The sequence below is a fragment of the Giraffa tippelskirchi genome, chromosome 10, assembly GCF_054371585.1.
Source record: "Giraffa tippelskirchi isolate mGirTip1 chromosome 10, T2T-mGirTip1v1.2.pri, whole genome shotgun sequence".
NCBI lineage: Eukaryota > Metazoa > Chordata > Mammalia > Artiodactyla > Giraffidae > Giraffa > Giraffa tippelskirchi.
The window spans coordinates 153,250,094-153,266,321 of NC_137284.1; the positions used below are offsets into that span (position 1 = coordinate 153,250,094).

Sequence of the window (16,228 nt, forward strand, 5' to 3'; positions counted from 1 at the left end):
TATTTTCAGCCAAGCACTTTTCTAAGCACCAAAGCCAGAATAGGCTGAAAAATGGTTTCAGGTTGACAAAGGCAAGAGCTAGTCTTATAAGTGAAGCACTTCCTGCCTATCCAGTTTCAAAGCAACTCCTGAAATAAATCTTTGGAATCTGGTTTTGTACGAACTTGAAGTTAAATTCCAGAACATTAAATGTAGTCATATTAGGAGCACTCCAAAGCCAAGTAGAAATTATATTTGATTACTTCGTATGTTGGACTATACATATTATTGTAATGTGGATAGTTGTGACTCTAGTTTATATTCCTATTTTCCTTTTTCCCAAGCAAAAATCCTGATAAGCAAAAACAGAGTCTTCCTCCTTCAAAATATTAAAAATTGTATAGATTTTTAAAATAGGACTATTTAATAAGAGTGAGGAGAATCTAATTCTTATTTTCTTTAGTGAATAAAACAAGTCTCTCAAATATTAAAATATTTTTAAATGTGAGAAATTGCCATGTTACTTAATCAAAGCCGTGCAGTTAACAGGCTCCTAATGATAGTGCGAGAACTGCAATTCAGTTCAGTTCAGTCACTCAGTCGTGTCTGACTCTTTGTGACCCCATGGACTGTAACACGCCAGGCTTCCCCATCCATCACCAACTCCCTGAACTTGCTCAAAGTCACGTGCATTGAGTCGGTGATGCCATCCAACCATCTTATCCCCTGTTGTCTCCTTTTCCTCCTACCTTCAATCTTTCTCAGCATCAGGGTCTTTTCCAGTAAGTCAGTTCTTCACATCAGGTGACCAGAGTATTGGAGTTTCAGCTTCAACATCAGTCTTTCCAATGAATATTCAGGACTGATCTCCTTTAGCATGGACTGGTTTGATCTCCTTGTAGCCCAGGGGACTCTCAAGAGTCTTCTTCAACACCATAGTTTGAAAGCATCAATTCTTTGGCATTCAGCTTTCTTTATAGTCCAACTCTCACATCCATACATGACTACTGGAAAAACCCTAGCTTTGAGTAGACAGACCTTTGTCGGCAAAGTAATGTCTCTGCTTTTTAATATGCTGTCTAGGTTGGTCATAGCTTTTCTTCCAAGGAGCAAGCATCTTTTAATTTCATGGCTGCAGTCACCATCTGCAGTGATTTGGAACCCAAGGAAATAAACTCTGTCACTGTTTCAATTGTTTCCCCATCTATTTGCCATGAAGTGATGGGACTGGATGCCATGATCTTAGTTTTGTGAATGTTGAGTTTTAAGCCAACTTTTTCACCCTTCTCTTTCAGTTTCATCAAGAGGTTCTTTAGTTCTTCTTCACTTTCCGCCATAAGGGTGGTGTCATCTGCATATCTGAGGTTATAGATATTTCTCCTGGCAATCTTGATTCCAGCTTGTGCTTCATGCAGCTTGGCATTTTGCATGATGTACTTTGCATATAAGTTAAATAACCAGGGTGACAATATACAGCCTTAACGTACTCCTTTCCCAATTTGGAACCAGTCTGTTGTTCCATGTCCCATTCTAGGTGTTGCTTCTTGACCCACATACAGATTTCTCAGGATTATTTTACTAAACTATGTAGATGTATATTAAAACACAATGTTGTACACCCTAAATATATACAATTTAATTAAAACAATACATTAAACAAAATACATGTGACCTGCTCAAGGTATAACTGTGTAACTAATACAGGCAGGATTGGGTTGGCAATCAGTTCTACTGTTCTGAAGCCCATACTCCTGACCACTAAGATAACATTTTCAAAGTATTGTATAATTCCATAGAAATCAGCAAACAACTTGCACAGAAGAATCAAGAAGGCAATATTATTTTCTTTTGTGAATATGTGAATATCCTTGTCTATTTTATATGTTACATACACTAATGGTATGGTCATATAGAATTAAAGTTATCAACTATAAAGTCTTTTATTTTGCATTTTGCAGTCTCTATGAATACACAACTAAGTTTTTTAAAAGATCACTTAACGTTTAAAACAAGACGTATGGGATTTCCCTGGTGGTCCAGTGACTGAGTCTCCATGCTTCTACTGCAGGTGGCCTGGGTTCCATCTCAGATCAGGAACTGGATCCCACATGCTGCAGCTAAGAGTTCCCAGGCTGCAACGAAGATGCAGCACAGCCAAATAAATAAATTACATAAATATTAAAAAGACATAAAAGAGTTAAATCATTCAGTTTGGTAATTCTGCTCTTCTTTTTATGGTGGCCCCAGGGCAGAAATGGCTTTTTAAGTCATATTGTACAATTAGATTTGCAACTGGCTAACTATCCCAATTTGTCCAGATAGCTACTGTGTTTCTCTGATTTCCTCTTGTTTTCCTATGTTCTTGTAATTTTCTTCATCATTATTAAAAGACACTCTGAAATATGTCCACTATCTTCCAAATTTAAGCTAATTTGGTATAAATACATTTTATATTTGTTATAAGTATTATATGAGAATAGGAGGGGAGACTCATAGATAATTTTATTTGAAAAATTTTGATCCTCCTGAGCCAATAAAGTTTTTATAAAATGTTTTTTAATATATTGATACTAATGCTTATATAGTTTTAATATTATAATATGTACATATTTTAAATTAATCTACCTATAACTTCATAATAAATTATATGAAATTAATTTTAATTACAGAAACTCAAACTAATACATACTATTTTAAAAATAATTAACATTTTATTTTCATAATATATGATACCATATTTTATGCGTCATTATAAATATACTTTGCACTTGAAAAACCAGAATATTAGAGGGAAAGAAAGACCTTGGAAATTATTTAAAAATCTTGCTAATTCATTTTATCAAATAAAGACTCCTAATCATGTTATGGCTTCCCTGGTGGCTCAGATGATAAAAACTCTGCCTGCAATGCAGGAGATGCAGGTTCGATCACTGGGTTGGGAAGATCCCTTGGAGAAGGGAATGGCTACCCACTCCAGTATTCTTGTCTGGAGAATCCCATGAACAGAGGAACCTGATGAACTAGAGTGCACGAAGTTGCAAAGAGTCATACATGACTGAGCAACTAAACACACAATAAGGTTGTAACATGATCAGATTAATATTTTTAACACAAAACACTCAAGTTTCATGTTGGAGATGGATTGGAAGTGGGTGGTAGAGAAGGTGTAATGGTCTAGGCTCGGATGGTCTGGAAGAGACTGAGGATTATTTAAAAGGTAGAGTTGACACAGTGTGATTGTGCATATAGGGAGTGAGGCTGGAGGTGCTACAGATTACTCTTGGTGGTTTAATATGTGCAACTTTTTAGATGAGGTCATTTAAGTTGACTTTTTGAATGAGTGTCGGTATAGAGACAATGACAATGACTAATACTACCTGGGATCAAGAAAAATATATCTTGAGTTTTGAACATGTGTGAGACATTAGAATGAAGAAGTCTAAGAATTTCTGGAAACATTAGTCCTGAGCTCAAAGAAAGGCCTCTGATGGAGATATCATTGGAGACCTATTCATATAGTAGGTAGTTTAGCAACGAGTTTGGGTTTGCTATTATTGTGGAGACAGACTATCAAGAAAACGGACACATCTCAGGACAAACTGATGAACTGCTACCTTTTTACCCCAGGTAGAAGGCAAGAAATCAGTAAATGAAATTGAAATATTGCTAGAAATGTATTAAAAAAAACCTAGGACAGTATAATATTTTGTTAGCCAAGGAGAGAGATGAAATGTTCAAGGAGAGAGAATGGTCTTCTCAAGCTCTTCTGATACTTGAATTTTACGCATTCATTTGGATAGGCAGTAACATTTTTCACACAGTTATACTTGTGTTTCTGAGATTCTCAAATCTATCTTCCTATTGAGATTTTAACATTCTTGAAGATAAAAATAACATAGTTATAGATCACTGCTAAATACAAAAACAATTGAAATAATAAACTAAGCAATTTGGAATAACAGAAATGATGATGATGATGGTTATCTCTATTAGATCTTCTGATATATACTTTGGGCATTTTCTGAGCTTCCCTGGTGACTTAGATGGTAGAAGAATCTGCCTGCAATGCAGGAAATCTGTGATTGATCCCTGGGTCAGGAAGATACCCTAGAGAAGGGAATGGCTATCACACCAATATTCTTGCCTGGAGAATCCCATGGACAGAGGAGCCTGGTGGGCTACAGTCCATGGTATCACAAAGAGTCAGAGATGACTGAGCAACTGACACACACACACACACACACACACACACACACAGGCATTTTCTAGGCACTTACTTTGTAACTGTGTTCTTACTAATTCTTAACCTCCTGTGCTAGAGCATTATACATTTTCTTATTTTATAGATAAAGAAGAAAGAAACAGAGCATTTAGTTAATTTACTCAAGGGGAAAAAATTGGTAGAGGCAAAATTCTTAATATTATATCTACTACTCATGTATTTTAAATAAACAGCAGATAAACATGAAGTAATAAATATAAATGACACACTAAATTTGAAAAAGCCAACAGATTATATTAAATAATTTATAGAATTAAAATTAACTCATAAAAATTACCTCCAAAGATGTTAGCCTTTCACTCGTGTGCCCCTGTTTTATAGTGGAATGCTAGGATCGCTGTGCTCTCTGCTCCCCCATGTGTTGTGTTCTTTTTATTAATTTTAAAATCAATTTTTATTGGAATACAGTTGCTTTGCAATGTTGTGGTAGTCTCTACTGTATAGCAAAATGAATCAGCTATACATATACACATATCCGTTCTGGTCACCACGGTGCCTTAAGTTGAGTTGCCCATTCTATATAATATGTTCTCATCACTTATCTACTTCATACATAGTATGAGTCATAGTGTTCTCTTTAAACAACGCAGTTTGTTATCCACACTCATTTCTCGTTCCCCATTGACCTAAATGGTAAACCTAAGTCAAGCCCTGCCTTTTGTAATTTGGATTCTGTGATCTTTGATACTGTTACTCATTCCTTCACTTCCTGGATACCACTCCTTGGTTTTTCTGTTGCCTCTTTCTTGGTTTTCTTCACTAGTTTGTTTTCCTGCTTCTCCCCATGATATGGAGATGATTTTTTGAGTTCCAGCCTTGAATTTCTTTGCTTAGCACACTATACAATTTCTTTATGCAATCTCCTCCACCTTCATTACATAGTGACTGAAAAAAAATCATTTCCAAATTCTGATCCCTCTCCCGATGTCTGGATATTAATATCAGCCTCTGGATTGAATATTTTATCTTTGATATCACAGTGATACTTCAGACTTGAAAAGGCTAGCTTTGAACTCATCAGAACCACCCACCATTTCTCCTCCCCTTTTATCCCACTCTTTAAAGACCAGATGCTTTTCCAGCATCTTCTTTTTCATAAAGGCAAAAGCATCCATCTAGCTGCTCACCCAGAAATCTGTCAGTCTAGTCGTCTTTCTCTGTGCAGGACTCATATCCAGGAGATCAGTCAGTTCTGTCATATCTTCCTGTGAAATATTTTTCGCCCATCCCCTCTACATCAGCTTTATTGACATACTTTATATAAAGAATTTGAAATGTGTCTAATGATTTGTCCAGTGATTCTTTTGTAAAACAAAACTTACCTTCAGTTTCCCTCTGCCAGCTTATTCTGATCAGATGATAAGCTTATTCTTATCTTCACCAGGAGAAAAATAACGTAATACAAATTATTTCCTTGCTCAAAATTCTTCAATGATTTTTTGTTCTTTCAATAGACAATAGTTGAGCCTCTACTATGTAAGAGATCTAGGAGTTTACATCCCAGTACAAAGAATGAAAATACTAAACAAACATATAGTATACAATGTGGTGATGAGTTATGAAAAAATGAATCAGATAAGAAGATAGAGTGTCAGAGGGATGGGAGAATGTTATTTAACTGGTGATCAGAGAAGGCCTCTCTGATAAGGTGACTGAAATAGAGTCTTGAAGGAAGTGAAGATGCAAGGTTAGATATCACCTCATTCCAGGATAAAAATTCAAACATATTCACTCACTTGATCATTTACCTAAAAAGTATAGAAGGATCCATAAAAGTCTGAAAATGGAGACTATATTATGTTATAAAGTGGAGCTTCAATCTGTTGAAAAATAATTTATTTTTCAAGACACTTTACATCTTGATCATCTCCCATGTATCCCATAGATTGTTTTAATTTAAATAGATTGGTAATTTTTATCATATGTGGGGTTTTCTCAACAAATGTTTTTTTAATTCATAGAGAAATAAGGTAATACAATTGATATCATGAAACTATTACACTAAAGAGGAAAAAGACACATTCAGAACCACACACACATGTAAGTAAATAAACCAATCCTCTTAGAAGGTGATATTTGAACTGACCTGAATCATAAGTCAGCCACGGAAAATGCAAAGAGGAAGAAAATTCCAGGTAGAAAGGGCTTGGTTTTTCTGAAGCACAGACAAGAGAATGGGATGGCTGAAGCATAGTGAGCAAGAATAGACAGCTTTTTTTTTTTTTTTAATTGTCGTTATATTAGTTACATCAACGTGATTCAGATTTTTTTAAGAATAGACATCTGTTAGCATTTCATCAGAGCGCTAACAAAGTAGACACTCATTGCTTCTGGTGTAATCCTTCTGCAGATCATCTTCAGTGGATGGTGGGAACCGCCTGTGTGCTGACCATATACACAGTTGCATCTAGATTTACTTCTGTATCTATCTGTGTAGACTGAAAACCACAAGCAGACGCTGTAAATTCCAATCTGGACCCATAGGGTCCACTCACGGTCTCCCACTTTTCATTCGTGCCCTCCTGTCCTGCCCGCGTGAACCTGGCTCCCACTACCTTCAGGGTGTCTGTCCGCTCGGTCAGTCTGTACTGTAGTCGGTCTCCTGGCCGTGCCAGGTGAGTGTGTGTTTGGCCGGCTGCTGACATTAGCCATCACTGGGCTCACTCCTGGCTCACTCTAACACACTGCTTGTTTGGCCCCAACCTCCACCGGGTGAATTATTTGGGAAGGCTGGGTAAACAGTAGAGATCAGTAGAAATTTTGCATAATATTCCAAGATTCTACTGAAAGGAAGACACTAAATGGTTTTTAGCATCTTTACAGCATTTCACTAGCCTTTCTCAACCTCCTGAACATCCCTACTTTAAAACAAGTATAAATTAGAGACATCTTGTGTGTGTGTACTTTCAGACATGTAAAACATTCAACCTTGTTGCCTATTGTTTGCTTTTTTGTTCCATCAAGTTAACATTATAATTTACAACTTGAATTGGCATTTTAATGTCAAAACAAATATCAGCATATTTTTCACTAATGTATATCTGAGTTAAAATTTTAAAACTGTGAAAATGCACATGTTTGTTTTGTCAGTGAGAATAGCAAAATGCTGGACTTCAAATCATGTATAAAGTTTTTATATGGTAAGTCTTAAAATGAAAATTTCAAACATAACAGTAAGGTAACATAATGGCCCAGTTCACTGATAGATGCAATTGAGAATGACACAGTTAAAATTCACTGTGGGTGTTACAACATATTGTCAGATCATAGAACCCAGTAACTACAACCAGTGTATAAACATTACATTTTTTATTTCAAATCCATAGATATAATAAATTTAAGCTCTAAGCTGAAACAAGTAAGAGTTTACATTTTTACTGTGTATAATTCTTATAATAACTTAGCACATTTTAATTGAGTTTAACCCTCTATCCATTTTATATCTATTCATTTCTGACCCTCAGTATCTCAGATGCATTTTTTTTTTCTCCAAACAACCCTGCTATTAATCTACTATGTTAAATCTTGAACTTTAGTCATTGAAAGAATCACAGATAATATTGCATTAGGATTTTTTACTGAAATTATATTTGACATAAAGGGAACAAATACAGAAAATAAATAATGTGCTGTCCTTCATTTCAAGGAGGGGAGAGTGGGTTAGAGTATCAGGAATTTCCAGTATCAGAGACAGCATCTTTAACACATTGCCAACTATAAGGAAGTGGTCAATATTCTACTAGTACAGTTCTCTTAAAAACTTGTAGGATACCTATAAATGTAATTAAGCTTTCCTCCATTAAACAAAAGCCTTATCCACACTTTCATAAAGATAAGTGTTGTTTTTGTTTTTTTTTTTTTACATTGGGCTTCTGCTGATATGCTGAGGGGAAAATGTCCTTAAGATTATTTTTAGAATCTTCATTGTTTAAATCAGGGGCTCTGTAAGACACACCACTAAGCTACCTAGAGGTTCTTTTGTCTGAATGAATGATTCTTGGAGGCATTTTCTAATATATTTTGGAGGTCTTAATGTAGATTTTATAGTCACACCTCATTATCATCTTTAGATCATGTTTTCCTGGTAGTTGAAATTTGCCTTGAAGGGATTTCTTAATTTTTGCATTGTTCAACATCTGCAGAGACAGAAGTTTAAGAAAATATTTTATGTTCAAACCCATTAAGACGTGGCTTCCTCATATTTAACAGTTTTTCTCTCTTCTTTTCCCCTTTTACTATAAACAGAAAGAAGGTAGGTGCCAGAGTACTATGCACAGAAATATCCTCAGCTAGATTATAAAGTTCATTAAGTGCAGTGTTTTCCTTTCAATATTATCACAGTGTTGCTGAACTTTCCACTGCAACATAGTAAGGATCCAGTTTTCTTCCATTTCTAATAACATTGTTTCCTCATCTTTCTTTCAACCATTACTGATAACCTCTTCAAGAGCCGTAAGTCTTCATGGCTACATTTTAATGGACATGTAGTAGTTTGTACTGTAAGTGTTTTCTCCTAGAATGTATCTCATGTAGGAAAACGAAAGGACTTGATAACTTCAAACTCCAAAATTCACCTGGAGTAAACAACATTGTTATGAGTAACTGATGAAGTCTTGTTTTATGAGCTTAAATATACCCGTTCCATAGTGATCTGTGTGTTACACAGCTGCCTTGCTTCAGAGAACATCTTGTTCTCACAGTAGATCTACCCATTTTGGAATACTTCAAAACAAGTGTGGATATTTAGAGACCTCAAGTGTTCAAAAACCGGAATCAAATGATCATCTTGTTAAGAATAATCAATAAAGTTACAGCTGGATGTTTTCCCTCTGCTAAATTTAGACATTACACTCCATTCAATTTTGTCTTGATTAGACAGATTGAAAATCATATGTATGCATACAGTTAGTCTAAATAGACAACTTAGCTAAGATCAGCAATTTTATGAGGGGATTAAGTCAGTGCAAATGGTGGAAAAAAGTGACTCAGAAAAGAAAGAAGAAAAAAAAAGAATACCATATGTTTGACATTGAAATAGAACCTTATATTTACTTTTTAACTCAAGAAATTTACTTTAAGTATAACCTTATTTTTACATAGTACTGTGTTGATAGAAAATGATTGTGTACACTTCTGTGATTAATCCTTAAAGAGGAATCAATTGATTATCATTAGGTTTTAATTATGTAACCCATTATTAAAGGGAGATTTCTTCTGCTTTAAAACACTGTTACTAGTCAAACAAAATAGGACATTTTAAAAATCACTTAATGGGCAGTTTCTGAAAAAGTTTTAATTGAAAATTCCCTTTATCCAATTAATGGCACATCTTGATACCAAAGTCACTCGGTCATGTCTAACTCTTTGAGACCCCATGACTATACAGTGTCTCAGCTGGTAAAGAATCTGCCTGCAATGCCGGACACCTGGGTTCAATCCCTGGGTTGGGAAGATCACCTGGAGAAGGGAAAGGCTACCCACTCCAGTATTCTGGCCTGGAGAATTCCGTGGACTGAATAGTCCATGGGGTTTCAAAGAGCTGGACATGACTCAGCGACTTTCACTTCATTTGATACCAACCCACTTTGTATATATATATATATTTTTGCTGTAAATATAATATTAGATGGAAAAGATTGTCAGTAACTTGAGATTTTTAAGCAGAAAAATACTACCATTTAAATTTGCTCTGGTAGGTGAATTTTGGGGACAATACGAAAAGTAGCTTTGGGGGACTTTGTGGAGATATTTAATGGAATCAAGAAGATTTATTCCATATGGCTCACAGGTTTTTTATGCATAACATGTATTATGATTTTTTCTATTGAAAATGCATAAAAGCAATTGATTTGTAGTGCTATTTTAAAGTTACTTTGCAATAAAGTTTTGAAAATGTTTCTAATGTCAACATCTCAACCTTGGCATATGCATGTTTTACTCCATAATAGAACCAATAGTTTCTAATCCTCATAGAAATTTTCTCTTCTTGCCTTATTATTCATCCTTTTAAAATTTTAGTTTTACTTCTTATCATTTTTGCTCCCTATATCATATTAGGTGCCTTACCTGAGATGGATATTCAGAGTAGGGTGACTGACCCTTATGCCTAAATTTATCTTTTTATCTTTATTTAGGTTTTATAAATTGAGAAATTATTTGTAATGCAAATGTCTCTTTGGATTGAGTTAGATATTAATCCATAAAAGAAACCCAACTTAGTTGATAACAGTAAGTTTTAACTTCTTGACATGTGAATAACAGGCCTCTAAGAAATTAAGAAAATAGAAGTAAATATTGAAGATATAAAAGAAAGATGTTTGGATAGTTGGGAAAGGTCTAAAATTGTACATCCTGATCTCTGAAGACAGAGTCAGATGAGGAAGTGTAGCTATGAACAGAGGGGCAGAGAGATCTGACAGGGTGAAAAAGATGTCAAAAGAGAAAATATGAATGATGCTAGACCCCATAGACAAACATTCACCTAGGTTCAACCCTTACACCTTCCCCTGAAATAATACCATTTTCTCAAAAGAATTCATTCTTCCACATTGAATACAGCATGAGTAGGATCAGCAAAACACAGCAGTTGGATGCGATGGCTATGATCAGGGAAAATCACCCAGAGGAATTTTAGTGAAGCATGCCGCACACAGAATTGAACATTCCCATTTTTTTCTCTCTCACAGGTTATCTGAACCAGATGAATAACTCAAGTCACTCTGTCCTTCAGCCTTCATTCCAAGGATGCATGCAGCTCATTCAAGTGGATGATCAACTTGTAAATTTATCCGAAGTGGCGCAAAGGAGGCCTGGAAGTTTTGCGAATGTCAGCATTGACATGTGTGCCATCATAGACAGGTAAATGGTCTGTCATCCTACCTTGAATTGCCAAACTCAAAATTCATGTTTTTGTTGTAGGACAAGTTAAACTCTGAAACGCACAACCCTATATGGGGCAAGGTGGCAGGAGCCATTGGCCATGCCTATGGTGTATGTTTGTGATATTAGAAGTTGTGTTTATATCAGAGCATGGTTATATATGACAATCTGTGATGTCATATTAATCCATTCAACCCTCCTTGGTGACTGTGATCATTTTGCATGTAGTTTTGCAAGCGACAGCTGGAAATAGAATTCAGTTTATTTTTAAATAAACTATGCATGTAAACTATGCCCACAGCAGAAATGTCCCCCTTCTCTTTGTCTTGGTCATGACTCATCCTCAGTGTATGATTCCATCTAAAGCCCCCTCTTAGAGGAAAAGAAACGTTGGAAATTATTGGCAGGCAATATGGGGATTTACTGAAGTAGGATATTTAATGTAGCTGAGTCTGCTTACAAAGTAGACATAGTGAAATATTACAAGATCTCTTCCTTATAAGTTTTTGCAAATCTGTTGGGGGGGGGCTTTTTATAAAAACTTAGCTGACCTCTTACATGGTGGAAAGATACAACTTTTATATGAAATATTATGGCAGCATTACATATACTACCATAACATACTTCTAAGAAGTTCCTTTTATTCCAACATGAAAATGTTTCATTTTGAGATGTATTTCCCACAAACAAACTACATCTAACTATGGATTGAATTTAACCTGGTGGATTTAGGTGATGATATATCCTATTTTCAAATCTTTTATGAGAGGACTATCGTATTCTGAAAAACTTTTTAAATTAATTTTATATTTTGAAAATTAAAGTTCTATAAGTCTCAGTCTGTCCTCAGTAAAGTATATACCTTCAGTCTTTACTAACTTTATTTCATTTAAGAGGAGATCCTTGGGGAAGTCATGTAGAGACATATAATGAATCTTAAAAATATATAAAATCATCCATTATGAAATAACCTTGCTTTCACATAAATTAATAAAGTAGTATTCATGTGAATGATAAATTAGAGTTATTGATGTCTGTAGAATGTAACTTTTTAGAACTTTAATATGTTGATAATAAGGCATAGTGTAGTGCTTATTTTTATTGCATTTATGCAAATATAGGTAGTTATAGCCTAAACAGTTTATACTTAAACAGAGCAACAAACAATTTTAATAAAAATATACTCCTAATTTTTGAACCATCAATAATGTAATAGTTTTTATTTCTGCCTAAAGTAAGTTGTGGTAATAATCACAAAAACTGAGAAATGCATGTTCTAAGAATATATATTCTAATATTCTCTGTGTATTCATAAATTTTAATAATGGTTTTCCATACAGGAAGATTTTTCCTCTTAGTAATAGACAGTATATAAGTCACTTTAGTACCTTGTTCATTTTCTATGTCAGTAACTTTAATGATACAATAATTTCCGTCAATAATACCCGAGTTAGTTCATCCAGCTTTTGTAAACTGGCTAGGTTTTATGGTGATGCTATTATTTCACTCCAAACAGCATGTTTCCTGGAAATTGTGTTTAAATTTTTTGCTACCAAGGAAGTGTGAGTGAAGTGTTGAGATTTCACTGTTGTACACCCATGACAATATTGGAAGTTAAAATGTCTCCAAAAGAATGAATGAGATTTTGGTAAATGAACCAGGCCCTCCTGCTAAGGAGAAGAACACAAGAGACAATGTGGAATAGGGATGCAAATTTCAGTTTGTGGCAGGTACAGGAGTATACAAAATGTTCTTTTGCCAAAATGGCATCATGCCATCGTCTATGTTGCTGAGTGCTCTGTAGCTGACAGAACAAGGAATACATCTTTCTTATCCTGCAGGGTGCTAACCCAAAGGAGTGCCTATGCAGAAGTAATCACCTCAGATGCATCCCAAGTTTCCTAAATCCACTATTGAATACCTTCTCTGCTTGTCTTATTTTTTTGAGGGCATTCACTTCTTTTTTTTAGGCATAATTGCCCTATATCATTATAGCTTCCGGTGTACAACATATATAGTTAAATGGTTACCAGGGCAGTGATTTATGTACATTAATTAACAATGTATGAAAAAGCAGATTCTTTTATTCACCTAAAATGTGCACTGCTGCTGCTGCTACTGCTAAGTCGCTTCAGTCGTGTCCGACTCTGTGCGACCCCATAGACGGCAACACACCAGTCTCCGCCGTCCCTGGGATTCTCCAGGCAAGAACACTGGAGTGGGTTGCCATTTCCTTCTCCAATGCATGAAAGTGAAAAGTGAAAGTGAAGTCGCTCAGTCATGTCCGACTCTTGGCGACCCCATGGACTGCAGCCTACCAGGCTCCTCCATCCATGGGATTTTCCAGGCAAGAGTATTGGAATGGGGTGCCATTGCCTTCTCCGAAAATGTGCACAGTTCTGTCTTAATCTGTGAAGTGTTGTGATTTTGCATGTAGAATTCAGAACTATATTCACCTTATTCAAACCATTGAGGTTCATTGATGAGCTCACCCTTAATCTGTCTTTGCATATGAGAGTACCAGGGCCATTACCCTGTCTTCACACAGCTGTGACCCATCCATGACTCCTTAATGATACATCTCTGGCTCATCTCTGGTTTGGTCTTATGTCCTTACTAACTGAAACTTTGCAACTGCTATTCTACCATTTTATTTTCAGACTACCAAAATTCTCCTCAAGCAGCCCTACACTGGCTCTTTCTTACTTTTATCCTTTCAGATTTCAGCTTGATTGATTTGAGAGCTATTTTTGAAAAAAATTTAAAAAGGGGAAATTGAAAACATAGGATGAAAAATAGAAATCACAAGTGTGATTTTTACAAAATGTTTAGAGATTATAGGAGCAGCTGCATTGATTTTATGAGTAGAACTTAGGAAAATAATTTGGGAAGATGATTCTAAAGGAATTTTGCTGTGTGTGATACTGAAATATTCTATGGTTTGAACTGTTTTTTTGGGGGGTGGATTTACATGCACCTTGTTTTGTTTGTATGTTTGCTTTCTGAACATGACATTGAATCAAGGAGAGAGCAAGCATGCCAAGCTACAGAATTATATGTTTAGTAATATTTTCTGAGTGCATCAATGGTGCCAGGTACTGGTCTAGGCACTTAGGTTAAATCATTGACCAAAACAAAGATCCTTGCACTTGTGAATCTCACATTCTGGGAGAAGGGGAGGAAGCAAAGATGTGATAAATAAATATTATAGTAAGTTAGAAGGAATACATGCTATTTATGAAAAAAAGAAAAATTTGGGCTAATCAAGGAGGACTGGTATTTTAAAGAGATTGGTGTTGGATTATAGTTTAAATAGGCTTGTAAATGTTAGCTTCAATTGTGAATTCAAGACCTTAAAGAAGTATGCGTGTATCCTCAGTCATTCTTTCATGTCTGACTTTTTGCAACCCCATACTATAGCCTGCCAGGCTCTCTGTCCATGGCATTTTCCAGGTGAGAATATTGGAGTGGGTTGCCATTTCCTACTCCAGGTGATCTTGCTGACCCAAGAATCAAACCCGGGTCTCTTGTGCCTCCTGTTTACCTGTTTATAGGTGGACAGTAAAAACACTGTTTACCTGTTTGCGGGAGACCCGGGTTCGATCCCCATGTCAGGAAGATCCCCTGAAGGAAGTGGCAACCCACTCTACTACTCTTGCCTGGAAAATCCCATGGACAAAGGAACCTGGTAGGCTAAAGTCCATGGGGTTGCAAAGAGTTGGAGGCGACTGAGAGACTTCACTTTCTACCTGTTTACCAGGTGGATTGTTTATCACTGCACCACTTGGGAAGTCTGAAAAAAGTAAGAGAATTCACCAATTTGGGGAAAAACCACTACGGGCAGAGAGGCTAGTCAATGCAACAAGGCTGCCTGGCATCATCTAGGATCAGTGAGGGGCTTGGGTGGAAAGTTTGGAAGGACAAGGAGCAGATCCCCAGAAGAGGCCAAGACAATCATAGAGGTCAGGTCCTGGAGGCCTATAGGTAATTGTAAGGTTTTGGCTTCTATTCTGAGAGGAGTAGGGAGGCATTGCAGGTTTCTGAGTAGAGCAGTGGCATAATTTAGCTTACAGTTTTGAAGGATGACTCCTGTCTATGGGAAGAGGAAAGGTAGAAGCTGGGAACCAGTTACAGTAATCCAGGTGAGAGATGCTGTGTCCTGAGACCAGCGTACTATCACAAGAGGTGGTGTGATGTGATCAGTTCTGAGTACACTGCGAAGGTAGAGTCAGTAGGGCTTTTTAATGGATTAGATTCCAGCCATGAGAAGAAGAGAAGACATAACAGTAAACCAAATGATTTTGGAAACAGCAGCTGGAAGGAAGGAGTTACCATGTCCTCTGATGAGAAGGCTAGTGGTAGAGATTAGTCATGCGGCAGAAGGAAAAATCAGGAATTCAGTGCTGGGCATGAGGTGAAAGGTCTGTTGACATCTAAGTGGACATTTCAAGAAGGTAATTGGATACACATGCCTCACAAGCACACAACTGCCGATTAAGCAATGAGATGTTGTGTCTGATAAGATCATCACGTTTATCTATTGAAGACCTCTGGTTTCTTCAGCTGTATTTCATAAAGAGCTGTAGAACTGGAAAGGGAGAGGGGAAGTAGTGGACAAGAAGCTTCTTCCAACATCAGAAGCCTGTAGCTTTACCCTTTGAGTGAGACCCTGCCCTTACGGAAGAGGACTTCATCAAACCATCAGTTGCCAGAAGGCGTCTAGCAGATGATCTTGGTTCTCCTTGCACGAGTACCATCTTCCATCTGCCCCAGGTGCCCTCACTCACATTTTTCCTTCTTTGTGGCGAACATCTCCAGGCACCAGACTCAACTATTGTCCTCCACCCACTTCCCTCTGTCCTCTTTCTGGGTATGAAAATCCAAGCAACAAAAGCCTTCAGAAGCATCCCTATTAAAGTTAGGTTTATGCACTTCCTCCTGCAAGGGAGAACCGAAGGAGAACCAAGGGACATCTCAGAGTGATGTGGAGGAGAGGAAGGGAGTGAGGAAAGGGGTTTGGGGGTCTGAGTAAGTCCTAGGAGGGTCCTGGCAGGTATCGGCCATAATTTTTAAACTAGAAGACTTGCT

At 36.6% G+C, this 16,228-nt stretch overlaps 1 protein-coding gene across 4 annotated transcripts in view; it reads left to right on the forward strand.

Moving 5' to 3' along the window:
* Positions 1 to 16,228, forward strand: part of CNTNAP2 (contactin associated protein 2) — a 2,222,175-nt gene that overhangs the window by 1,256,705 nt on the left and 949,242 nt on the right. For all 4 annotated transcript variants that reach the window (XM_081537160.1, XM_081537161.1, XM_081537162.1 and 1 more), the window contains one exon: positions 10,948 to 11,119. In XM_081537160.1, the coding sequence (XP_081393286.1) occupies positions 10,948 to 11,119 (172 nt within the window). The remainder of the gene's footprint in view (positions 1 to 10,947; positions 11,120 to 16,228) is intronic.